Source organism: Canis lupus, chromosome 3 (genome assembly GCF_003254725.2).
Source record: "Canis lupus dingo isolate Sandy chromosome 3, ASM325472v2, whole genome shotgun sequence".
Lineage (NCBI taxonomy): Eukaryota > Metazoa > Chordata > Mammalia > Carnivora > Canidae > Canis > Canis lupus.
The window spans coordinates 34,816,749-34,843,895 of NC_064245.1; the positions used below are offsets into that span (position 1 = coordinate 34,816,749).

General features: G+C 42.7%; 1 protein-coding gene across 1 annotated transcript in view; it reads left to right on the forward strand.

The window, feature by feature from the left end:
* ATP10A (ATPase phospholipid transporting 10A (putative)) overlaps positions 1-27,147 on the forward strand; it is a 190,683-nt gene that overhangs the window by 71,022 nt on the left and 92,514 nt on the right. Inside the window, 1 exon segment of the mRNA XM_049108376.1 lies at positions 11,972-12,176. Coding sequence (XP_048964333.1) covers positions 11,972-12,176 — 205 coding nt within the window.

A 27,147-nucleotide genomic window follows, 5' to 3' on the forward strand; every position in this document is an offset into this window, starting at 1 on the left:
GCTCTCTGTGGCCCAGGGACCCCTGGGTGGCCCAGCAGTTGAGCGGCTGCCTTTGGCTCAGGTTGTAATCCTGGGGTCCTGGAATCGATTGAGTCTTGCATAGGGTTCCCCATAGGGAGCCTACTTCTGCCTCTGCCTATGTCTCTGTCTCTCTCTCTCTCTCTGTGTCTCTCATGAATAAATTAAAAATCTTAAAAAAAAAAAAAAGAATTATCTGGCCCAAATATCTGTGCTGAGGTTGAGAACTCCTGCTTTAAAGCCACTGTCTCTCATTCTGGGCTCTTCATTTCTCTGCCTTTGTGTAAATGAGGGTTTATTAAATTTGAGATAATTTTAGAGTCTCAGTGGATCTTTTTAAAGTGCTGTGAGAATTTTTCCTGTCTGTGTCTCTCTCTCTCTGTGCTCCACACACACGCCTTCATTTGTTTACAAGATGAAAAATAACTTCCATGGAGGATTTTCTTATCCCCAAGGCATTGGGCCTTGGCACTGATGATTATTCCACGAGGTTCTTGGATCACTTGCCGTGAACCTCCCATTTAGGGCTTGCCTCACCGTGTCCTGGTTTCTCCTTCATTCTGTTTGCTTCAGACGTGTTGTGCTGCTCTCCCCTTCCTGGGCCCGAGGAGTCCTAAAGTCCAGCCAGGCTGGGGATGTTGCAGTCTAGTTGGTTTGCATGTTAGGTTTGTTCCATGGTCTTCTCTTTTTCTTAAAAATGTGTTCTGTGGATCTTTATATATACTTTACATTTGAACATAGCTCAGCCTTGAACTATTCAAGAGAGGAAGAATATGGATTCAGTTCTTGTCTAAGATGCAAAGCATCCAGAGATTTCTACCAACTGTTTTTGTTGGTTTTGCAGATGTAACAGAACTTAGTTTAGTTGCAACAAGCCTGTCTCATCCATGGGATGAGTTCCTTTATCACAGGAACTGTGATAAACTGAGAGGCCAGAGTCAATTTGATGTTTGGAAAAGAACTCTCTTTTTACAGGGATTAATTGTTCTGTGCCAATGAAATAGTAAAGAATGGTGCTGAGCACGCAATCTTATTTTCACTGTGATTCTACTCATCTGGGTGCTCTATTTTACTTAACTGCAATGAATGATTATGCCATCTTTCTAAGTTAAGAAAACAAAATAGCAGCTCTTGCTTTAACTCCAAACCACAATTTAACTGTAAGGTGTAACTTGTTCACGTGTAATATTTCTGATTTTATTAGTCAAAGTCAATCTCTTGTTTCAAAAGCATAATGAGGAAAATCATGCACAAAAAAAAAAAAATGGAAAGTGATGTCAAAATAGAGACTGTGGCCTTGCTCAATTTGAAGGTCCTTGTGGATGGTCTGATGCCCACCTGCAGAACAGGAAGTCTGTGCAACCAGAATGAAGGGCTGCTGGGAGATAGGTGTGAACAGTTTCTGTGGGAAGACAGACTTCCATTTATGGACCAGGCACCTGAGGTGCTGAAGTTCAGGCTTCTGAGCCCCCAGAATGACTTAACCGTCATTATGAGGCAAGACAGTGCCTGTGCTGGGGTTTCAAGCCCTCGGTGGGAGCAGTGACCAGATGTGAGGCATCATCATTCATTATTGATCATTCCAGAGTCAGCTGCTTAGTACTGTTTGGAAATATTCTCTGGGGGAAGAAGTTTTCAAGAAAGGTGGGGGCAGCTTTCCCTAGAAGTGACCTGTAACATGCCTGCCATAGGCGAGCTAGCGAATTTGAAAATGGGCAGTTTGGCCAATAGCCTTGTCTCCAGCCGTGCCATGTGTGCCCTACCCAAGTTGGGAGCCCTTGTCAAAGCTACCAGCTCATTCCAAAGCCATGCAAAAAACCCTGCTCTCCTGCCCCAGTGACAACCCACTGACTGCCCTTCAGCCCCAGAGGGGTGTCCCCAGAGTCAGAAGTCCGAAGTGGGTGGTGTCCAGGTTGCCAAAGCTCAGAGGCTCTTGGCCGCAGTTAGGGATGAGCTCATCTCTCAATCTGCCAAGGCCCATTTAGGACACACTTCCCAGTTTGTAGCAGAGACCACAATTTGGTGACTTCTAACCTTGGATGTGGCTGCTCTGGTTGTTTGCAAATAAGCAGACGGTCAGACAAATGGACTGAAATCTGTGTCAAACACTGCAGAGGTCTAGGACTGTTTGCCTTTCCACCCTTATTCAAGTATATCAGTATTTTACTTTCAGACTACATTGGTCTCTGGGCTGCATAATTTAAAAGAAAAAAATAAGTTTTTGGCTTGGAATTTTGCAAAGTTGTCAATAGACAACTCCTTTAGGAGTTGTAGTTGTTCCTCTGTTAGGACACCAGATCAGAAGTGCTTTCAAAAGCAAATGGCCCTTGAGGCTTCATGGTTCCTGGAGATTTGGTCCTTTGTCTTCCTGGCTTGTGACTTTGGTTAGGTCATTCCATCTTTATTTCTCTAAGTGGGAATATAGTGTTAGGATTGTGTGAGGACTTAGTGAGATAAAGCTCCAGATTCCTATCTTTATCTGCCTTTGTCTTCCAAGCTGTGGGCATCCCCTACAAGGCCAACCCACATCCGCTACTAGTGCCTTGAAGATACCACAATTGGACTCTCTTCCTTCCCACAGCAGACGCACCCCTGTGTAAGGTCAGTGGCTCCCACATTACATCCACCAGGGCTGGAGATGTGGATACTCACATGCCCATTCTCTTATTTATTATATTCAATTAATTAACATATAGTGTATTAGTTTCAGAAGTAGAATTCAGTGATTCATTTGTCTTATAAAACACCCAGTGCTCATTACATCATGTGTCCTCCTTAATGCCCATCACCCAGTTATCCCATCCTCTCACCCCCCTTCCCTCCAGCAACCCTCAGTTTATTTCCTATGATTAAGAGTCTCCTATGGTTTGTCTCTCTCTCTCTCTCTGATTTCATCTTTTATTTTTCCCTCCTTTCCTTTATGCTCCTCTGTTTTGTTTCTTATATTTCACGAGTGAAGTGATAAGATTATTGTCTTTCTCTGATTGATTTTTTAAAAAGATTTTATTTATTTATTCATGAGAGAGACAGAGAGAGAGAGAGAGGCAGAGACACAGAGGGAGAAGAAGGCTCCATGCAGGGAGCCCGATGTGAGACTCCATCCCAGGACTCTGGGACCATGCCCTGAGCCAAAGGCAGATGCTCAACCACTGAGCCACTCAGGCATCCCTCTCTGATTTATTTATTTCACTTAGAATAATACCCTCTACTTCATCCATGTCATTGCAGGTGGCAAGATTTTTTCTTCTTCTTTTTTTTTTTTTTTTTTGGTGGCTAAGTAATATTCCGTTGTATGTATGTGTCACATCTTCTTTATCCATTCATCTGTTGATGGACCTCTGGGCTCTTTCCATAGTGTGGCTATTGTAGACATTGCTGCTATAAGCATTGGGGTGCGGGTGCCCCTTCAGATCACTACATTTGTATCTTTGAGGTAAATACCTAGTAGAGTAATTACTGGGTTGCAGGGTAGCTCTATTTTAAACTTTTTGAGGAACCTCCGTACTGTTTTCCAGAGTTGGCTGTACCAACTTGCATTCCTTACAATAATGTAAGAGGGTTCCCCTTTCTCCACATCCTGGCCAACATCCATTGTTTGTTGTGTTGTTGATTTTAGCCATTCTGACTGGTGTGAGGTGGTATCTCATTGTGGTTTTGATTTGTGTTTCCCTGATGCCCAGTGATGTTGAACATTTTTTCATGTGTCTTTTGGCAGTTTATATGTCTTCCTTGGAGAAATGTCTATTTATCATATGCCCATTCTTATCTAATCATTCATGGTGGGTGTCTAGTCATATAGATTATAGTCAAATTTCCATGCCCATCCTTTCTTCCTGTTTCTATTTCTGAATTGACTTCTTTTGATTCAACCCTGCCTTATCTTTGATTTGGGCAGTGCTCTTCTAGCCTCTCCCTAAATTCCATTCTTTAGTATAAGTAGTCCCCTTGGGGTATGGTTTAGGCTAAGATTCTTTTCATCTGTGGGACACCTGGGTGGCATAGTCAGTTAAGCATCTGACTTCCACTCAAGTCATGATCTCAGGGTCTGGGTATTGAGCCCTGCCTCCAGCCTCATGTTGGGCTCTGCACTCAGTGGGGTGTCTGCCTATACCTCTGCCCATCCCCCCGACTCATTCTCTTTCTCTCAAATAAATAAATAAAATCTTTTAAAAAATTTGAAAAGGGGGACGCCTGGGTGGCTCAGCGGTTGATCGTCTGCCTTTGGCTCAGGGAGTGATCCCAGGTCCTGGGATCGAGTCCTGCATCGGGCTCCCTATGAGGAGCCTACTTCTCCTTCTGCCTATGTCTATGCCTCTCTCTATATCCCTCATGAATAAATAAATTTAAGAAAAAGAATCTTTAAAAAAATTTTTAAAAGAAAAGATTCTTTTCATTATTTAGGATCTAAATTCAGGTGTCCCCTCTTCTAGGAATCAGTCCCCAATTGCCTATTCAAAACAAATGTTCTTCCTTTGAGCATTAAATTGTACATAAAAACTGTAATGTGAAAACCTTTACAAAAAAAGAAAAGAAACTGAAAAACACAACCCTGAATCTCTTCTTTCTCATCCTCACTTTATTTCTTGCTCATCCTCACCCAGGATATTCCTTTATTGATTGGTTTTATTAAAGGAGAGACATTTTTAACAGAAGGGAGACAGCACGGGAGGCAAGTGAGATGTGCCGCATTACTCCCATGTGCCTCCAGTGCCAGCACCTGAGTAGGATGTGGGTGTGGTGAATGAGGAGAGGACAGGAGTGGGATTCCCATGTGTAGTTGTGAAAATAGTTTGCCATTGAATTAAAGCTAACATTTTTACAGCAAGGGGAAGTATACAATAGAATATGGCCATGTCATGTTGTTAGATAATGTAAGGGTAAGAAAACCAAATGTGTATTCATGTTGCAGCCATTTTGAACTTTTTCATTCCTCTCCTAAAATACCAAAATAGAGAAGAAGCAATAATCTCCAACTGTAAGATGACCTGGAAGCTGGCAGGTGGCAGCCCCAGGCATGTGGCCTGTGGTATTTTGTGGGCAGCCTGGCACTGCCAACACCCGTTGCTACTTTGTATTGATTACACTGTTACAGAATTTGAATGATCATGTCATATGACAACAGAGGATTAGCCTGTGTGTGGGATCAGAAATGAGCATGCCTCTTTGTGCAGCCTTTGTGGAGGACTCTTAAAAGCAGAATTTCATTCTTGAATTCATAGACCAGGTTGGAGATGAGGGCAGTGATGATCCAATTACTCTTGTGACTGTCTTTGTACAAGGAGTGGCAGTGGGTCACCAGGGATGTTGACTGGTTGTGGCAAATTGGAACCTATTGTCACCTTAAAAAAACAAAAGCTGCTTTACTATTAGGTAGTGAAAATGATAGCCAATAACCTAAATGCAAATCTTCTGGGAAACAGTACATTAAAGATGAAAGTATAATTCCCTCATTTTTTGCAAGTGCATTTTTTTAAACTTTAAGTTTGTTTGTTTTATGCAATATATCCACCTTCACCACATTGGAGATATCTATAGATACATTGTTGAAAATTCTGAGCCATTGCTGAGATACCTTAAACACTGGAGGGTGAGGGGTTAGTAAGATTGCAGTGAGTGAAAACTCTGCCTTTTTTTAAGATTTTATTTATTTATTCATGAGAGACACACAGAGGGACGCAGAGACACAGGCAGATAGAGAAGTAGGCTCCATGCAGGAACCTGATGCGGGACTCAATCCTGGGACTCCAGGACCATGCCCTGAGCCGAAGGCAGGCGTTGAACCACTGAGCCACCCAGGCGTCCTGACTCTGATGCCTTTCAAAAGATAAAACATTAACAAGACATTCTGAGCAATGAACCCTGTATTCATGAAGAAGAGCTATGTGAACAGTGATCTGAAGGGAAAACATGCTTTCAACTACTTAGAGTAATTCCTGTGAATTCTGTAAGTCAGGTATCTCCTTTTAGGGGATTGAACCTTAAAAAACATAACTAGTACAAATAAATAGTTTAACTCAGCCTAAACATTAAATAACCAAAAATGATGAATTAAGGGATCTTAAAATTTTATTTACTGCTTGTCTTTAAATAAAATTTGTCATTGGTTATCCTCTTGTTTCCTTATTTTTTCACTCCTGCGTTTTGTTGTTTTGAACAAAAAAAGGCTCAGATGAAAATTGCCAAGTTCAGCATGACTAATTATAAAATGTTAGTAATAGATTTTCCCAGAAGGGGAAATCTATTAATCTCAGAAGGCTCACATTAGCCTCAGAACAGATTTTCAAAATCATTTATTTAATATTCTCAACTGTTCAGCTGAGGAAACAGCAGGCCCAAAGTGAGGTGGTTGGTGCAGAAAAACAAAAACAAAAAAATAGTGGCAAGGCTTTTCTTAAGAAAAGACTTGCTTTTGTCTATGGCTTCATCTGTGGATCTTTTAAATATGAGACATCTTTATCACTCTACCCCTTTTAGGTCCCCCCCCCCCACTTTTCAAAAGAATCACTCTTTTTTTACTCATGAACTTCGAAATCTTGGTTCAACACACCAGAGTTCAGACCTTTCAGGAATTATGAGCAGGGAATTGCAGCTAATTAGAAGAGCCAGTTGACATTCCTGTGGAACAATTGTGCACCATGTTTGTAGTATTTATAACATAGCTGCTATTTCAAGACTGCACATTTTCAGGGTTTCCCCACATGTTAGATTTTATTTATGAGAGAGAGAGAGAGAGAATAAGCGAGTGGAGGGAGGAGCAGAGGGAGAGAAGATTCTCAGCAGACTCCCTGCTGAGCATGGGGCCCAATGTAGGGCTTGATCCCAGGACCCCGAGATCATAACCTGAGCTGAAATCAAGAGTCAGGTGTTCAACCAGCCGAGCCACCCAGGCCCTCAGGGTTTTCCCACATTTTAATATGTTATTCATGCCCTCGATGGGCTTCCAGTTTATGGGAGAGAGAAAAACACGTTTGGATCTTGCTCTGCATTCTTTTCTTGCTGAATAGCTTTTCCTCAAGTATGCAGATTATAAAACTCTGGTACCTGGTAGAATCTTTAGTTTGTTACACGCTGTCCAAAATTGAGCTGCCAGGAAGGGGGAGCATCTAGCTCCTGCTTCTGTGCAGAAAATAGAAATGGTGCATATTGATTTTTTTTGTTGTTGCTCTGCAATAAATCTCTGCCAACTCAGCAACTGAAAACAGTGTTGCAACAACATGGATGGACCTAGAGGGTATTATGTTAAGTGAGTAAGTCAGAGAAAGACAAATACTGTAGGATCTCACTCATATGTGGAATCTAAAGAACAAAACAAAAATAGATTCACTCATACAGAGAATAAAGCTACCAGAGTGGGGCAGGGTTAGGTGGCAGGTAAAATTGGTGAAGAGGATTAAGAGGTACAAATTTTCTGTTATAAAATAAGTAGGTCATGAGCTGTAGTATACAGCATAGGGAATATGGTCAATAATATTATAATGACTTTCTATGGTGACAGATGGTAATTACACTTTGGGGATCATTTTGTATAAAAATATTGAATCACCGTGATGTACACCTAAATAGGAATGAATCTGTGTGTCAAAAAAGAGAATACAGATGTATTAACTTGTTTTCTGGGGGTCAGGAGTCCAGGCATGGATTAGCTGGGTCCTCTGGCCAAGGTTTCAAGAGGCTACCATTGAGGTGTTGGCTGGGCCTATGGTTTTATGTGAGTCTTGGGTCCTTTTCTAGGCTCTTTGGGTTCTTGGTGCAATGTAATTCCAGTGGCGGTTAGGACTGAGACCCCACAGTCTCAGCGCTGCCATGTGGCCACTTTCAGTGTCTGATTTCCTGTCTCTGGCCTTAGACCCAGATTTATAGGACTCCTGTGGCTCCGTGAGGCCCACTCAGATGGTCTCTTTGTTGATTGGCCCATGGTCTACCGATTGGTCACCCTAGTTACATCAGCAGGAGTGATTTCCACCACATTCACAGTCCCTACCTCACTCGGGGGCGGCAGGAGTGTGTACCCCAGGACTGATCTGAGGATCTTGGGGCCATCTCAGAATCCTCTCTTTAGAAGGAATATTATGTGGGCAAACTAAACAGTGCTACTTCCTAATTGCTATGAAGGAATGCAGAGTATTGAGGACTTGGAGATTTCCAACCTTGCTACTATAAAAAAAAAAAAAATACAAGTTGTGTGTCTCAGGGGAGTCCTCGTTTCCTGGAGGAGTGCAGGCCCCTCCCTGGTGGGGGTTAGAGTTGACAGGGCAGCCATGGTGCAGTGTGCACTCCTGAGATTTTTACCATGGAGAGGAGGGTCACCCATTCTGTCCACCCTGAACTGCGTCCTTGCTGACCTAAGGAAATATAAGGCAGTTCTAAATTGTTTACCGGCTGCATATTAAAGTCTGAAGGAGAGTGTCATTAGGAGGCCAGTGTTATGTAGTATTGTGTCAGAGATTTATTTCTGTCTTCTCTGCAGTGTTTTCCTGTGCACAGATGTGTAGGGGAGTGTGGGACACATGCCTGTAGATAAATCACCTGGTACAGTGCCCTCCACTACCTGCTTTCTCTGCTGCCTCTCTTTCTCTGTCACTGTAGCTTGGGAGCCTGTCCTTCTCAAGGAGTCATGGGAATTGCAGTTACTAGGTGTTAGTCTATTCAGGCTGCCATAACAAAGCACCACAGACCAAGTGGCTTAAACAAGTTTATTATCTCTCAGTTTTGGAGATTGAAGTCCAAGATCAAGATGTTGGCAGGACAGGTTTCTTTTGAGGCCTTTCTCTTTGGCTAGCAGATGGTTGTTTTCTCACTGTGACCACACATGGTCTTTCCTCTGTGTGCACACATCCCTGGTGTCTCTTCCTCTTCTTGTAATGATGTCAGTCACATTGGATTAGGACCACACCCTCCAACTGCATTTCAACGTAAGACCCTATGTTCAAATATAGTTGCTGGGAAAAAATAAGTGTTATACCTTCCTCATGAGGTCCATGAGAAGAAGGGTTACTCATATATAATGTGTGTGTTATATGTAATATATATTACATATTGCATATATCTGTATGAATTTATTTTTTAATTTTCTTTTAAAGTTAGCTTGATTTTTTCTTTATATGGGGCAGTGTTTCTTAAAATTTCTATATCATTAAAATTAATGTTCTTATTTTGAAAAATCGACACATTTATAGGTGAGTTTTTAATATATAAAATAGCATATAATATATGCACATAGAGTATATACAATATATTTAATATATAATATAATTATATAATAAAAATTACAGAAAAGTAAGCAGGAACATTGCAAGGGTTGGTGTAGGGTCCAGACTCAGCACTGATGCTCCAGCTGGAATTGTTGATGGGACAGTGGGGCTTTGATGGGGAATCTTTGGTCTGTTGAGGTGTCAAAAGGTTCTGTCATGCTGCTCTTCTTTCACAAAAGATGCCCAGGTTTGGGTTTCCAAGGATCCAACCTACTGTAGGAATTCCTGTGAGTTGCAGGACCTTTTCACAGAAGCCTGCATTCTTTCAGGCATCCTGGAGCCACTGTCCTGCTTCCTCTTCTTTCCGTGGCTCACAGGGATCCACTCCCCAGCACTGTCACCAGAGATCTCCTCACCCAGTGATTGCAGTTCATGGCCACATCGGGATCTGTTGGGGGTGTTCCAACAGTGAGAATCTCTTTGGAGGCTCAATGCCTCCACCAAAGTTGTTATTTTTTAAAAACAGTGCTCCAGTGGAGTGGGCAAGCTAATGTTTTAAGACTCCAAGACAGATGGAAACTGACTTTATATTAGATGAGTTCTATAAATGGAATGTAGTTAAGGTAAGCTGAACACAGACACTTCTGCTCCTCCCCTTGTCATCACCTTCCTGTGCCCCTCCCTGGGCAAGTCTGTTACCACCAGTCTCCTGGCAACTCCCATCACAACAAAGCCTGTCCACCTCACTCTCAGGGTGTATGCTGCCCTCCTCTGACTAATTAGTGACTTCGCTTTGGGAAACTTCTTTGGGAAGAGGATGGGCTCTTTCAGATTTCTCTGTACTTTCTCAACAAATGATAAGGGAGAGAAACTAAGGAAGTAATGCTTGCAATGATATAAAGTCAAGGTTTGACCTTTAGAAAAGGAGATAGGAACATTTTCAAATGTTTCATCTTTCACACATCAAGGCTGTCTGTCCACAGGGAAGAGGTCATACTGGCAGTGAGCCAGCAGGATGGTTGGATGACTGAGTGCTAATTCTGTCCCTTATCTCAGAGCCAGCTGACCTCGAGCTGGAAGCTGATGGGACCTCCTCACAGCTGTTGAAGCAGTCTTGAAGAATACCCTAGCCTTGTAGGGAGTGTTGGATTGTCCCAGGAAGAATACCTTTGCTCACATTGTGGGCTTGATTATATAGTCCTCAAGGGTTGCTATCCTGTGGTTTGGTCTTGCCTTGCATTATTTTTGAATACAGAGCTATCTAATTTATCTTTGTTGGTCTTATGGTGGCCAAACTGTGCTTTGCACATGATTGGTTTGGTGGGCCTTGAATTAGAAGAAAAAGAAAACAGAGGCTTAAAATGGAAGGGGATACTTCTCCCTTCACATCTAGGGCAGCTGATGGCTAGGAGCTCCTGGAAGTTTGCCATGGGTTTCCTCAGATCCACAGCGTGGGAGTTAAATAGATGTGTAAAACTCTCAATACTTCTTCTAAAGTTCAGGAGTCATTTAGATGTGACTGACTTGGTCCACCTTGAGATCCAGACTGGCCTGAATTCAGGCTCTCCAGGAACTCAGGCGAGGAGAGGCATTTTATGAGACAGGAAACAGTAAGAAGGTGATGGTTAAGGTGAAATGTGTTTTGGTGTGTGTGTGTTTTTTCTTTCCCCTCAACACTATAAGCCAGAGGATTTCTTGCTAAAATTTCCTTATAGCATATCATGTTGAAATACAGTCCTGTTTCTATACTTATTTATAAAAACGGATAAAGCAGCCTTGAAGGAAGTCTTAAAAATGCCCTTTGTAGGATTAATTGGCCTATATTTTTTTAGAGTAGGAAAAAAGCCTAAAGAAGAAATCTACAAATATGGTTTCCATCTAAGAATTTATTAATAGTAACTACTTGATGTTGAAAGCTGACTGTTGGCTGTTGTTCTGAGTGATTGGCATGTGCTTGCTATCTACTTCTTGAATGAGTTGAAGAGGATGCATCTATTATTATTTCATACTGCAGATAGGAGAAGGATAGTGAGATGCAGACAGATTCTGCTCTGCGTTTGCCTTTTGTAGTTCCTTCATAATAGTGCACTCACACAGTATTTGTCCTTTTGTGACTGACTTCTTCTACTTAGCAAAATGTCTTCAGGATTCATCCATGTTGTAGCACGTGTCAGATTCCCTTCCTTTTCATAGCAGAATCATATTCCCAGTGTTCATATATACCACATTTTGCTTATCCACTCATTCAGCATTAGACATTAGGGTTGTTTCCATCATTGGCGGTAATAACTGATGCTTCTAGGAAGATGGATGTACAAGAATCTATATCAGTCCTATCTTTTAATTCTTTGGGGTATATACCTATGGGTGGACATTCTAACGATTTTAAGGTGTATAATTCAGAGACATTTAGTGCATTTACAGTGTTGTGCAACCATCATCACTACCTAGTCCCAAAACATTTTAATCAAATGGAAGCCTGTACCCAATAAAAAATTTCTCCCCATTTCTCTTCCTCCTAGTCATTGGCAGCTACTAATCTACCTTCTGTGTCCCTGGATTTGCCTATTCTGAATACTTTATGTAAATGGAGTCATATTATATATGGCCTTTATGAATATCCCTTTTAAATATTTTTATTATAGAAATTTTTAACATACTGGAAAATAGATATATTTGTTAAATGAGCTGCATGTGCCATCACACAGATTTAGGTATGATTGATCTTCTGCCAGTCTTTTTAATGGTAGTCTTTTTATCAGGGAGGAAAAGCAGTATGTGAATCGATTCTGGAAAGAAATCCGAGTGGGAGATTTTGTGCGTCTTCGCTGCAATGAGATCATCCCTGCAGACATTCTGCTGCTGTCCTCCAGTGACCCTGATGGACTGTGCCACATTGAGACTGCCAACCTGGATGGAGAGACCAATCTGAAGCGACGGCAGGTGGTCCGTGGCTTCTCAGAGCTTGTAAGTGACCTGATACTTTCAGGGTATCCTGAGCATCACATCCACATGGTACCTCCCATGCTAGCTTCTGGGTGTCACAGCACTTGCATCCTGCCCCTTATGCCCCCCACCACCACCTTCCCCTGCCACTCCCATCAGGCCAGGCTACTTTTCCTAGTGGATAGATGTGGAACTGAGGGTCTGAGAGGATCCCTGACCTCCTGCAACCATGACTAGCCTGTGACTGTGGGGAACAGGACCTAGTGTTTATAATTCTGATTTCTACTGTAGACTTTGGAGTTTCTCAAAACAATATTTAAAATTACAAAGAATATTTATGACTAGCTGACTGTTAACATTTATTCAGTTGTTTTTCTAGTTTGCTAAATAGCGCTGCAGAAGTAATGCCCTATTCTGAGAGTGTAGCTCTGGAATGTTTTCTCCTCAAGGGTGTTTCTGAGTTTGGCATTAGATCTCCCATATCTGAATTCTGCTTTAGAGAGCCTCAGCCACAGCTCAAAGATGTATAGTTGATGGAGAGTGAGAAGTAGGAGCAGAAGTGAGGTCTGACTGCTGACACTCACCAACAGACTTGTGGCTGGAAAATCCAAACCCTGTCAGAGATTTCTAACCTATTCCCTGCAGGTCTGTGTAGAAGGTGTAGGGGTCAAACTCCAAGTGAAACTGAGGGGGGCACTTGACAAGCACTGGGTGTTAATACTATATGTTGGCAAATTGAACTCCAATAAAAAGATATACAAAAAAATAAAAAATAAATAAAAATAAAATATTCATAAGGAAAAAAATGAAATGGAAGTAGCATGAATTGTCAGGGATCAGGAGTGTCTGGGAGGGAGGTCAGCTACCCTGAACCCTGACACCTGCTCTGTCCTAGGCTGCTGCCTGTCTCAATCATGCCTGGCAGTCCTGCCATCAGCCAGCCTATATGGAAGGAGTCTTTAAGAAGTACCCAAGGAGGACAGCCTGGTGGCTCAGCAATTTAGTGCTGCCTTCAGCCCAGGGCCTGATCCTGGAGACCCGGGATTGAGTCCCACACGAGGCTCCCTGCATGGAGCCTGCTTCTTCCTCTGCCTGTGTCTCTGCCTCTCTCTCTCTCTCTTTCTCTTTCTCTGTCTCTCATGAATAAATAAATAAAATCTTAAAAAAAAAAAAAAAAGACGTACCCAAGGAAATGAGTACCTGCATTTCAGAAAGGATGCCACTGGGGAGTCTCTTCCTGTGTCACATAATATGTGTCAATCAGTGTCATATATTGGGAACTTTCTTCCTCTGTCACTAAGACCTCTCCCTGAACTCCTCCTATAGGAGAACCATCCCTAGAATCAATACCAAAGGCTTCTTTGGAGCAGTTGGCTTGTTTTATGGCTTCTTGATCTCACCATGAACACTGTCAGAATTTGGGGTGGGGGGGTTGTTTATTAGGCAGGATTTATTTGGGGCTGCCATCCTTGCCTCCCACTCATGAATGAATGTGTAACTCCCCCATTGGTCACTATGACTTATCAGAAGGCCAAAGAGAATTCTACAAGCTGGGGCTTCCTGCCTTGCCTTCACTGGTGGGGACTTCAGAGCCTGACACTCTTCCAACCTACAGTGCACTTATTATCATTAGCAGCATCTGCCCCCACTTACTTCCACCACAAGTTCCTCATTCACTTTTGTAAAAGAGTTGAGATATAATGGACATACAATATTATATTAGTTTCAGGTGTACAACGTAAAGATTCATTATTTGTTTATATTGTGGAATAATCACCACAGTAAGTCTAGTTGACATGCATCACCACACACAGCTACAATTTTCTTTTCTTGTGATGAGAACTTTCAAGATTTACTTAGCAACTTTCAAATATGTAGAGCAGTATTGGTAACAGTAGTCACCACTTATTTACTTTTCTTTTAAGCCTTCTTTTGTGCCAAGTATTTTTTGTGAGCTGCCTCAAATCTTTCTTGGAATGACACAGAGCTGACATAAATATTAAGAATAGCACTTAAAAAAAATGGGGTGCTGTCATCATACCAGATCAGGAGAGCTGGTGGAATTTGGGCCCAGTGCTGGAAGTTTCCAACTTCTGCATTGATTGTGTTCCAGGGTTTGGCAATAAATGGGGGCTCACCTTCCACTGCCAGCCCCTCATCCCCGAGGCCCACATGCATATGTGTTTTCCTAAGGTTGGCTTCACTTCCATACTTTCTCCACCAGACCTGTCCCAGTCTACTAGACTAGAGCCCAGAATTCCAGGGCACAGAGCAGTGTGTTGACTAAGCCTGAAATCAGTATGGCGGCTGCATTGCCTGCCTTGTTCTTGTCATCTCATCATCTCAGCATGCCTGCGGTTATGAGGAAGTGGCTGCAAGGGCTAGAATGTTACCCTCCTGGGAGAGTGGCTGGTGTGCATGGAAGATGACCTCAACATGAATTAATACATTTGAATCTTTAATGGATGAAAATTTGAAAACTGAAGAGCAGAACATACATGTTTGGGGTGATGGTGTAGGGAAAGCCACATAGGTGTGTCTCCTTGGTCAACTCTCAAGAATATCTTCCATGTTTCACATCTTCTAGTCTTATTCAGTTGCTAAACCCAGTAATATCTAAAAACCTCCTCCACCTACTCTTTTCTCAAACAACAACAGGAACATTTCATAGCTTGGTAGTGCTTTATATAAATGAGCTGTTTGTAAGTTGGATGTTTATTCAAGGGTGGCTACAGACTGTTTCTGTATCACCCTCCATCAGGCCCATGAATGCCTGAGGAAGTAAATGGAGTTGAGCCATAATTTAGTGAAAATAGCCAAAATGAACAACCAAAGCAATTCTGATTTAAAATAAAAGTAAATTGAACACCAATAAAAAATAAATTTATTAAAATAAAATAAAATAAAATAAAAGTTTATCAGCACCCAAATTCTTTAGTATGCATGCACATTGTCCCTGTTATTGATATATTTTTTTCACTTTTTCTTTTATTTTCCTTTTTCTCTAAAAGTCCAAGATATTTTTCTGGTAGCTGAATTCCCATTCATACATTATTATTCTGAAACATAAGAACTGCCCTGTGGAGAAAAAAATAGGAAGTTTCTGGCATTTGAAAGCCTAACAGTTGGAAAACTAATATCCTACACTATGTTAATTTTACTGGAATTAAAATTAATTAAAATAAAATTAAAATTAAAAATGTTTAAAAACTAAAAAAAAAAAAAAAAAAAAATTAAAAGCCTGACAATTAAAAAACCAGAGTTCTGACTACAGCATTACAAGGTCAGGAACATTTTAGTTCTCAGTATTGAAATGTTTTTTTCATAGAATGAAGTCAGCTAGTGTGTCTCAGACAAGTGATATGTTGCCATTTTGATGAATGGTCTGTTGGAAGAGGTAGTCCCTAGGAAAACTTAAATTAGAAGCAATTTGCAAAACTGAGGTGAAGAAATGTGACAGGGACTCTTTGTGTATGTCAGGGTCTGGTGAGGAGGTAGATATTACATTTGATTCAGTCAGGGCAAGGTATATGTAAAGAACTCCAGTGGGGGATTGTGAAGGAAGAACAAAGATCTGAGAAAATACAGACCTCGCTGATAGACCAGTCATTGACCCTGGGAAGAGGTCCCTAAGGTTGAGTCTTGTTTTCATGGCTGAGGGCACAGCCATTACTCACATGATGATAGAAAAGCTTCTGAGGGGCTGTATCAGCCACAAGTCAGCCATCCACAAGAAAATGCCAAGCCAGGGACCTTGGAGATCCCAGGGGCAGCTGTTTGCCACTGGGCACTGGCTGGGCTCTCGGAATGCTGCCTTCTTGTGGATCCAGTTGCTGCAGTGGGTAAAGGCTGTGTGGTGGCCCCCTCCACAGCCAGCCTGTAGAGCCCAGACCTGCACATTCAGAGGGCCCTCTACTGATGAGGCAAAAACGTAGCTCTGTTTCCAAAAGTCTTGATGAAGTGCTTGTTTGCTTAGGGAAGGATGCTACGAAAGGGGGACGTGGGCAGTGCTGAGGCTGTCCAGGTTGAAAATGGTAGCAGCCTCAGGGTCCCTGGGTTTCTCAGCCAGGGCACAGTTGGGGTGGTTTATGTGTGCATGGCACAGACAGCTGGGCTGGCATGTGGAAGGCTCTCACCTACTTCACAGTGACCCCGGGCGTGGGATTGAGCAAGCTGAACATCTTCCTGAAGTCATATCATGGAGACTATAAGAGACCCCAGTGTGTCACCTACCCCATCTCTGCATCAGGTCCAAGCTGTTAACCTGGGGAGATGGTAATCATACTGTATTCCATAACTCTCACGTGAATCTGCTTCCCACTGGCTATGAAGCTGAATAAAGAGACTCTGGAATACCACCCAGTGTAGGGAGCACAGAACTAGTTTGGACCATGCCTCTGCACATGAACCTTAAGCTCACCTTCTTTCTTGCATCAAATGATGATCACTGCACTGATCTTCCTTCCCTTTGCTTATGGCAGGAGATGGCTTAAATAAATAACTTAGATTGGTCCATGACAAAAAAAAAAAAAAAAAAAACAAGAAAGAAAAGAAAAGAGGGACTTGGTTCATGTGCTGCAGGTTCTAATGATTTAAGGCAATGGGACCAATATCTAGAGGACTCTCAGGTTTGTTTACCAGCAGACTCCCAATACAGAAATTGAACAGGATTCACAGACTAGCAGCAGGAAGGCAGCATGCATGATCTGCCCAGGCCCTTGAATCTGAGGATAGGGCTCTCAGACACTGGGTGATGATCCCAGGACTTTAAACTACCTAGCCATCTGAACTCTGGCAAAGGAAACATAGATAAGAGGACTTCAAAATAAACATATGATTTAAAAGTGGGAGCCAAATTGACATTAACCCAGAAGTAATAGAGAACCCCAGTGTTTCACATGAAGCTCTCAGGATAACAACTTGAATTTGTTCAGGGTCTCCTGGTATCAGACCTTATCATGCTTCTCACATTCATAGTAGCACAGACATTTTAAAAACAGCTTCACATATTTTAGAATATAAATCTTGGGGCACCTGGGTGGCTCAATGGTTGAGCGTCTGCATTTGGCTCAGGTCATGATCCTGGGGTCCTGAGATTGAGTCCTACATCAGGCTTCCCAGAGGGAGCCTGCTTCTTCCTCTGCCTATGTCTCTGCCTCTCTCTCTGTGTCTCATAAATAAATAAATAAAATCTTAAAAAAGTAGAATATAAAGTGAATATTAAGTGAAGATATGAGATTTCCTAAGGCACCCCTGCAGTGGATCACTGAATCAGGGTAGAGTGGAGGCAGTTCTGGGTTCTGTCACCTCCTGAGTTGGCATGCATGCGGGGATTCTCCAGCATGCAGTCCTTCCCTTTTGCACTGGACATCTGCTGTTGCTTCTCTCTCTCTGTCTCTCTCTCTCTCACACACACACATACACCCTCATTCTGACCTATAGTCTTGCCCATGAGGCTGCCATGCTTTTAGCCTCTATTCAGGTAGAAGTGTCTAGACTAGTTGGTCTGTAACATTTGCACGATGATTTCTGCAGAAATGACAGTTCCTTAGGCTGACGATTTAATGTAAAAATATTTTTTAGAGTTTCATTTTTGTGATTTTTTACTCTTTCAACAGTATTTATTGAGCACCTACTGTGCTTCAATGCAGTTGTAAGCAATCTGTTGAACAAAAGAGGCAGATGTCTTTCTTGTCATCATGTTTATGTGACCTTTGTAAATAGTGATAGGCGCTGAGGAGGGACGTGAAATACTAGGTGAGTGTTGGAATTTCAGATGGGCATTGGGCCAGGGCAGGGCAGGCCTCCCTGAAGACAGTGGGAGAGTCCAGACCTGAGATCTTGCTGAACAAGCTATGTTAGTATCAGGGAGGAACCTTTAGGGAATGACTTCTATGTCGGTTAATTTACTGAGAAAAAATATTCCTCTAGTTTATCTCTTGGGTAGACCTGTGGGATAATTGCCCACAACCCTGGCTATACCCACAGGGCCATCTGCTTCAGGCTGTTTGGAGCTGCAGATTATGAGGATTTCAGAAAAAGCTGAAATCATAAGCCTATGGTAGCTAGCTTTTCTCAGGTGTGTGTGGGTGTATGCACATGAGTGTGTGCACAGGCATGTGCATGTATGCCTGCTGGATGCCCCCTTTGAGGAAGAAGAATGAAACTAGTGTGGAAACTTTCCTAGGCTGGGGAGAGTCTGAGAAGCACTAGTTTAAAAGATGTACCTAATGTCTAGACCTGCACTGATTACAAGACAGTGATGTGGCTTTACCTCCATTTTGCACATAAATTTTTACTAAATTCCCAGCAGCATTCTTGAATGCCAGGCACTCAGGCTAACAAAGCACAGGGTTACCTTTATAAGGGCCATTTAGGCCTCCCCTGAGTTACTTGACAGAATTCAAGGAGCTTAGGGAAAAATCACTTTGCATCCATATATGTAGGAGACAAAATTACTTTGTTGTTAGTTGTTTCTACCTATGAATACTCTCAAAATTATCTCTACCACAGGAAGTGAATAAGGACTGTTTGCAAGATCTTGCACCAAAGCTGTTTTTTCCTTAAGCTTTTTAGGTTGTTAGTCTTTACCTAAGTTAGCTAGATGCTCTGCTGTGGAATCAAAGAGGAAACAATCCATCATCTGAGTGCAAAACAAAGACAGGTATCTGGGCCTGTTAATTGGAAAGGTCAATATCAAGCCTTTACAAAAAGACTCATGGTTTTATTTTACATAATGAAGTGTAGTTACTAAGCTCATAATTTCTACTGTGGGACGTTTTCATTCCCAAACTTAACAATCAGGTAGCTTTAGTTGAAGGATATGAAATATGCAACAGGAAAGACTTTGAGAAAGAACATTACTTGAAAACACAACTGTATTTATTTATTTATTTATTCATTCATTCATTCATTCATTCATGAGACACACAGAGAGAGGCAGAGACTCATGCAAAGGGAGAAGCAGGCTCCCCACGGGGAGCCTGATGCGGGACTCAATCCCAGGACCCCAGGATCACAAGCTGAGCCAAAGGCAGATGCTCAACTGCTGAGGCACTCAGGAGTCCCAGCACAATTATATTTAGACTAAAATTTTAATTCTAGCAAGTGTGGATATTCAAATCAATGTGGTTAGGTAGCTAATATAATTATCTGAGAGATACCATGTTTTGCAATATCAACTGTGTTTACTTCATGGGAAATGTAAATTTGGTTATATAATAAGATTTTTGTTTCTAATCCCCATTACTTTGCCCTAGATTCTTTGCCTTCAACCTATAGTCTAGCAAATCAGTGGGTAAAGAGAGTAAAGCACGGTGATCATAATGAGAACAACTAAATGCCATGGGTTGATAGTACTAAGATAACTTGACATATTAATCCAAAAAGATCTTATGCATGAAAACTTGAACATTCTCTATGTACATTTAATTTAATGCTTTTGTGTAATTGCAAGTGGTCATTTTTTATTCCAGAAAAAGACAACCAAAGCATTAATAGGTTTTTGTTCTATTTATGGTGGTATGTGATATGAAATGCTATTATTCTCTTTGATTATATTTTCATTGTTAAAAAAAGAAATTTAATAAAATTCCCACTTTCCTAAATATAGTTGAATCACATCCACAATTGCAAAGAGTTTGAGCTGAGTGTGTTTGTGTGTGTGTGTGTGTGTGTGTGCGCGTGTTTCTGGACTAGAAATTTCTTTACCAGTGGGAAGAGCTGACAATAGTGAGATCTGTCCAATTGACACCAAGTTCCTCTTCAGAAGTGGGTATGGATGTGTATGTTTATGTCTGAAAGGGTGTGCATGTGTATGTGCACACAGTGTTTGTGCATATGTTCCTATGTGCACACTTATGAGTATGTGTGAGTATACACAGGCATGTGTATGTGTGTGAGAGTATGTGTGTTTAGGTGTGACTGTGCATGTTCCAAAGAAGAAAGCAAAATTAAGTAAAAGGGCTTGACTTACTACTTTCTGTTATCTTTGAGAAGAGGATAAGTATTCTTTCCTGGACTAAGACATGATGTTTAGAAGCAGATTGATCTGTAAAAGCAACATTCCTGGAGAATCTGAAATTGTCAGTCTGGTTATTGAGCACCTACTGTGCACTGTGTACATTAGGTGGTAGTGGTGGAGTGTTTGGATAATCCAGTCTTTGCTCAGTGGACAGGGAACATTTTGCTCCATGATGGGGTATCTGTACCTGGTGTCATATCCCTTCCTCTAGTTTTGTGAGCAAAGCCCCCAATGAGAGGAAAATAGCTGTTTCTACAACATGAAACCAGTCACCACACCCTGATTGCCAGAGCATTTGAATTCTTTGAGTTATTCTAATTTTGTTTCTGAATTTGTAACAGTCTATTTTCCCATTTCACAGGAATTACTGGGGAAGTTACATAATGCCTTCAGTTTTCATGTGTTCCTCCAATGAAAGGCAGTACTTTGTTCTTATTTTGGTATTAGTGCTTCCTAGGATTTCTCCTCTTCACAAGTGAGAGACACTATATATGCGTATATATACACACAGAATCAGTATACGCATTTAGACCCTTGTAACAATATTAACATAAACCACACCTTACAAGAAAATCTGTCTTAAGCAAGGACTTCAGAAGACAATATTACCTCCTTATGTGTGGGTGAAACCGTATTTCCTAATATCTAAATTGGGTTTCAACTGTAGTAAAGTAAATTCAGGGCTTTTTCATCATTATTAATGAATAATCCATGTTGTGAAAGGTACCCAATGATGTGACTTAACAGACCCCAATGAGAATTTTAACCAAGCTGAGATCTGACCTGAAGCAAACTTTTTTAGTTTGTTGGTTTTCACTGAGGTTATTTTCAGTAGTATATCTGTCGGAATGCCTTATACTTCCCCTCCCAATATAAAAAGCATGCTTTGCTAGTGGCAAAAGTCTTTCCCTCGAGTTCCAGAGAGCAAGCACTTAGGTACATCTGGGAGGTTTTACAGGCTAAGAATTGAGCCAAACCTTAGAATCATTCTTTTTCATACCACACACATATGCCTTACCCAGATAAACATGTCTATATGTGGTTCTTGTGTCTTTTAGAGAAAGGGGAAAAACATAGTTCTCACTCATCTGTAATGGTTCACTTCTCAGAGTAGTACCTGCTGTAGTCCAAAAATGAGCCTTTTTGTTTGGTTGTTTTAAAAAGACCAACTTCAAAGGATATGGATTTAGGTTTGTTTTGGATGTGACTTCAAATAGCTGGTTTGCTCATCCGGCCTTTATCAAGTATTCTGGAGCCTTGACCATGAGGCAGGAAATTTTATTGAGGACAGACTTGTGGATGTTGATGTCTCCACCTTGGCGTCAAGTGAAGCTGGTGTTGGCCATGGAAATCCTTTTCTGATATTCTGAGTATTGGCCTTTCAAAGCTAACAGTGGACAGGGAAAGGTTGTGCATTGTAGTGTTGGATTCAGTTGCTGATACTGGACTGTTCATCTCAAGCATTAAAGTCCAAAGGTTGGGGCAGCCCGGGTGGCTCAGCGGTTTAGCACCGCCTTCAGCCCAGGGTGTGATCCTGGAAACCCGGGATCGAGTCCCATGTCGGGCTCCCTGCATGGAGTCTGCTTCTCCCTCTGCCTGTGTCTCTGCCTCTCTCTCTGTCTCTTCTAATTTTCTTGATGACTCTCTGAGGGAGGTGCTGTTATTTTTGCAAATCAAAATTTTAACTTTTGCAATTAACAGTAGCTTTGGATGCCCCCAAAACATGCACTTGGGCACTTGAGACACTGGAGCAGCAATGTAGATAGGTCAGTTTGAAAAGCTACTTGTTAAAGGCAGTGCTTGGTCACCACTGTGTGCTCACTGACCTGCCCACATTGGGGGAATGGGATTACTAAGTCCCTGGTTTACTTAGATCATGTGAGGGATCTGCCTCTCCTCCAGTAAGGACATGCAGGCCTGTGGTGGCAGCATGTTGGTGGCACTCACCAGGAAGTACCCCCTTGCTACTGTGGTCAAACCTGAGTGTGCCAGTTCCCTGAAACTGCTGGCCCCAAGAGCCCACACCGCATGGGCCGAGTGCCAGCCGTGCAGTCCTAGAGTGAGTGCTCAGGGAATTCAGTCTCCCTTGCCTCCACAAGGAATCCTCCTGAAGAATGGGGACGAAATGCAGGCTTATGCAGACAGGAAGGAAGGAAGGGAGGAGGGCCTGGCATCAGTTTTGTGATGCTCCAGCTCTGAAACCCCAGCTCTGAGGCGTCAGGGCCCTGTGCTACCTAGTGGATTCCTGCACATTTCAGATTGAATCTACAGGAGTCAGTGAGTATACATACCAGCTTGTGTATCAGCATCAAGCTCCAGGAGAGTCTCCCAACTGGAATGTCAGACAGTGATGGCTCAAGGCTTCACTGAGGTAACTCTCAGTTTCAGTGCAGATTTTGTCTTAAATGTGCATGTTTTCATTTGCAAATGATGTCGCAACAAGTCCCACAGACCTTAGCTTAAATAACCAAGATTTCTTGTCTCATAGTTCTGGAGGCTCAAAGTCCAAGATCAAGTTGTCACAGGGCTTGTCTCTTCAGAGGCTTCTCTTAGCTTGTAGATGGCCATCTTCTCACTGTGTTCTCACATGGTCTTCCCTCCATGCCTACGTCCTAATCTCTTTTTATGAGGACATCAGTGAGATTGGATTAGGACCTACCCTAATAACCTCATTTTACCTCAGTTATCTCAAGACTCCATATCTACATTTTGAGGTACCAGTAGTTAGGACTCTAACGTATAGGAATTTGGGGAGAGGTCATAATTCAGCCTATAAACAGTGCAGTTTCAGGGTGAAAGTGATGTCATTTTTGCAAGTTACATAAGCATGCTGATCACCTCAGATCAACTCACCATTGCATTCCACATCCCTTCTCTTCCACTGCCAGGAGGAAGAAAATGCTTTCTCTTGATGAATTAACTTCTAGAAACTTGATCCCTAGTATATTACTCCCCCATTATCCTTGGGGGGTACATTCCAAGACCCCCAATGGATGCCTGTATCACAGATAGTCCTGAACCTTGTATATATCTTTTCCTATACATACATACTTGTGATAAAGTTTAATTTACAAATTAGGCACAGTAACAGATTAATTATAACTAATTATATTATAATGAAACCTATGTGAATGTGATTTCTCTCTCAAAATATCTTACTGTAGTTACCCTTCTTATGATGATGTGAGATGATAAAAGGCCTATGAGACAAATGAGACAAAGTGAAGTGAATGATGTAGGCATTGTGACATAGGTGTTGTGGTGTTAGGCTGCTATTGATCTTTTGATTATAGATCAGAAGGAAGGTCATCTGCTTCCAGACCATGGTTGACTGTAGGTAACTGAAACTGGAAAGAGATCAGGGTAGGAGGACTGTGGTGCAGTTAGTTGTCAAAGGCTGAGGCAGGATGGCTTTCTCTGGCTGGCTGCAGCCTGCTAAGAAACTGAACATTAATATATGTATGTTAGATATTAAACATTCTGTGAATGACTGTAGAACAAAAAGAACAAGAATTATACTATTGGGAAAATTTTAAAAATTCGGTTAGAGTTCTTTTAAGTATTTGTGCATTTGTGTGTGTAGGGCACTTAATAGATAATGCCACTCCAGGACACAAACTCTCCTTCCTAAGTAATTTGTCTTAGAAATAGTGAGAGAAAAACCTTTCAACTCTTGACTAAAGTTAAAAAAAAAAAAGATTTATTTATTTTATTTTAGAGAAAAGAGAGAGAGATCGCACAAGTTGGAGAAGAGGCAGTGGAAGAAGGAGAGAGTGGATCCCATTGTAGACTTCCCACTGAGCACGGAGCCTGACTCAAAGCTCAAATGCATGATCTGAAGATACTGACCTGAGCTGAAATTAAGAGTCAGACGCTTGGGCAGCCCGGGTGGCTCAGCGGTTTAGCACAGTCTTCGGCCCAGGGCCTGATCCTGGGGACCCAGGATTGAGTCCCACGTCGGGCTCCCTGCGTGGAACCTGCTTCTGCCTCTGCCTGTGTCTCTGCCTCTCTCTCCCTCTATCATGAATAAATAAATAAAATCTTAAAAAAAAAAAGTCAGACCCTTAACCAACTCAGCCACCCAGGTGCCCCTTAACTAGAGTCTTTTGATTTTAGAGTTTCCTTTAAGGAAGATGTCATTTCCATTGACAGAGCATCTTGTGTTTTTCCTATCACCTATTCATTTTACATTATAAAAGGAATTTCAGGATTTATTTTATACCAGTAGTAGAAAGAGGGCTCTTCTGAGAATTAGTTTGGGAAAAAGTCTGGACCTGGGGGGCAGACAAGGTGAAAATCAAGTCCCTGTGGCTGCCACCACCACACCTGTCCCCAGTGGGGCTTCCTAGCCAACTCAGAGTTTGTGCTTCTAGTTTTACAGTCATGACATGATTGGAGTAGGAAACATTTGCTTTTATTCTAAGCAAATGAAGCCATTTTCCCCCTTGTTAGACCTTTTTCACAAAAAGTCCACAGTTAATAGCATTGAATTGTCATGGAGCAGGTGGTCTGGGCATTCCTTCTGTTTACCACCCATTCACAGCTCTGGAACCCCCACTGAGCTGACCATTCCCTTTATTGTAGCTGCTCCTTTTACCTCATCCTATGGTGATCTGGTCATTTCCCAGCCACTCCCGCCCAGCAACTAGAGTTCCCACTGTCCTGAGACCCTGCCTCACTGAGGACATACAGCTATTTCCCAGGCCTGTACATTCTCCCAGGGCAATGCCTAGGAACCACACTCTAGGGATGAGGGGCATTTGGGAGGCAGCCCTCCTCAGCCCCACCCTCATCAGGTGTCACTGCACTCAAACACATGTATCTGTCCAGGTTGGCATGTCAGATTTGCCTCAAATATATGACTCTGAAAGGTCCCCCCCTCCTCCTTGGGGCCACGTGGAGGACATCTAATCTCCCCTCCCCAGGAAAGTTCTTCAAATCTTTGAAAGCTGCCTGGTGGCTCGCCTGTGGTCTCCACAGCTAACATTTGCCCGTATTTACACTTAGCATGTTACTAATATGGTTGATCTAAACCCAACCTGGGAGGTGCACAGGATCCCCTGAGGAGCTTTAGACATCCCCTGAGGGCCTGACCCACCAGCACTCTGGCCCCTTGGTGTGGGGTGGGCAGAGACATGTTCAGCCTCCCCAGGGCTGTGGACCACTACCCTAAGATAAGTACAGTTGCTTCCCTAATTTACAGATAAGGTGGCCCAGGTCTGAGGGATTAGGAGCCTTGCCTAAAATCCTGCAGCTACTCAAAGGAGGGAGCCACTGCAAATGGTACCCTGGCTGCAGAGCCCATTCTCACAATGATCCTCCTCCTGCTCCTTGGCTTGCTCCAGCTCATTAAGGGCACCCTTCTGGGGTGCTTGCATCTGTCCTTTGCTTGCCACCACCAGCAGCCTGACTTGGCTCCTCCTCACCTTTTCTCTCTCTCTCTCTCTTTTTTTTTAAAGATTTTTATTCATTTATTCATGACAGAGGCAGAGAGAGAGAGAGAGGCAGAGACACAGGCAGAGAGAGAAGCAGGCTCCATGCAGGGAGCCCGATGTGGGACTCGATCCCAGGACTCCAGGATCACACCCTGGGCTGAAGGAGGCGCTAAACCACTGAGCCACCCGGGCTGCCCCAGTCCTCACCTCTTCTCAAGCGCACTGCGTGACATCCATGTGGTGTTTCTCACTGCAGTAGGCCCTGCACTCTCTGCAGTAGCTGCCAGAATCATCCACACAGATCACAGTGCTCTTCTGCGCATTCTGACTCAGAAGCCTGCAGGTGCTGTTGGCACTGTGGTAAAGTTACGAAGAAGCTCTCTAGGAGAACAGACAGAAAGTAAAATGATTACTGTCTAAAAATCTGACTGCAGTGGGCTATGTAGAACAGCTTGGTGTGGAGAAACTGCTGATGCCCAGATGCCGATCAGGGCAAAATGCGTATGTACTATGTGTCCCTGTATGTCTCTATGATATATGCATACACACATATATAGTTACATATATACACGTAGATATAATAGATAGACACATATTTATGGGTTTCACTTAAGATTTTGTTTGATAAGAGAGTTCTACTCAAGTGTTGACAGAACTCTGACTTGAATATTTTTAGGATACATTCTGACTCTGTGCCTCTCCAGGCTATGGTTTCAATCCATGGCTTCGTTCTGGAGGCTTTGCTGAGGCATGATGGGTGCTCTTACAGTTGAGCACAGACACTGAGTTCTGGGGTTCCAGGGCACAAAGACCTGGCTTGGGCCCCTGGGGACCTCTCCTTCACCTCCCAGCTGGTAAGATGGGGGTAATGGAGACCCTCCTGGGGCTGTTGGCAGGTGAGATGACATGACCCACCTAGGCCCACTGTGTGTACCTCACCAGATAGTAAGGATGGGAAGTTGCTTTTCAGCAAGGGTGCAGCACTGGGAGTCCTTCAGATCACATGTTGCCATGGCAGTGCTACATTTGGGCTTAATTAGCATGGCACCTGAACCACACTTAGGGATGTGACCATGATGTGGAGAGAGAACTAAGCCCTCACTATGGGCCCCTTGTGTGAGGCAGCCGGAGCGGAGGCAGGGAGGCAGGTTGAGACTTCAGCCTTGTCCTTCAGAGGATGGATGTGTCCAGGTGGTGCAGATGAGGAAGCAGGAGGTTCTGAAAGACTCATTCACTGCTCACAGATTTATTAAGCACATGTGTGGCAGGCACTATAATTAAAACAGAATCCCTTCTCTCAGGGAAGCACTGGCTAAGTAATTTGATCTGCGGAGCTGGATTCAAGCTGAAGGCTGCCTCAACCAGCAGGGGAAGGAATAGGCCACACCTCCTCCGCTGTCTGTTACTTGCTGAGGGTAGAGGAGAATACTTGGCCATGTGGTTCCTCCGTGCTTGTGACTGCTGCCTGTCGCATTCCCTCCATAAATTTCTGGGAGAAAAACCCATTAATCCTGTAGGAGAGCAAACTGGGCAA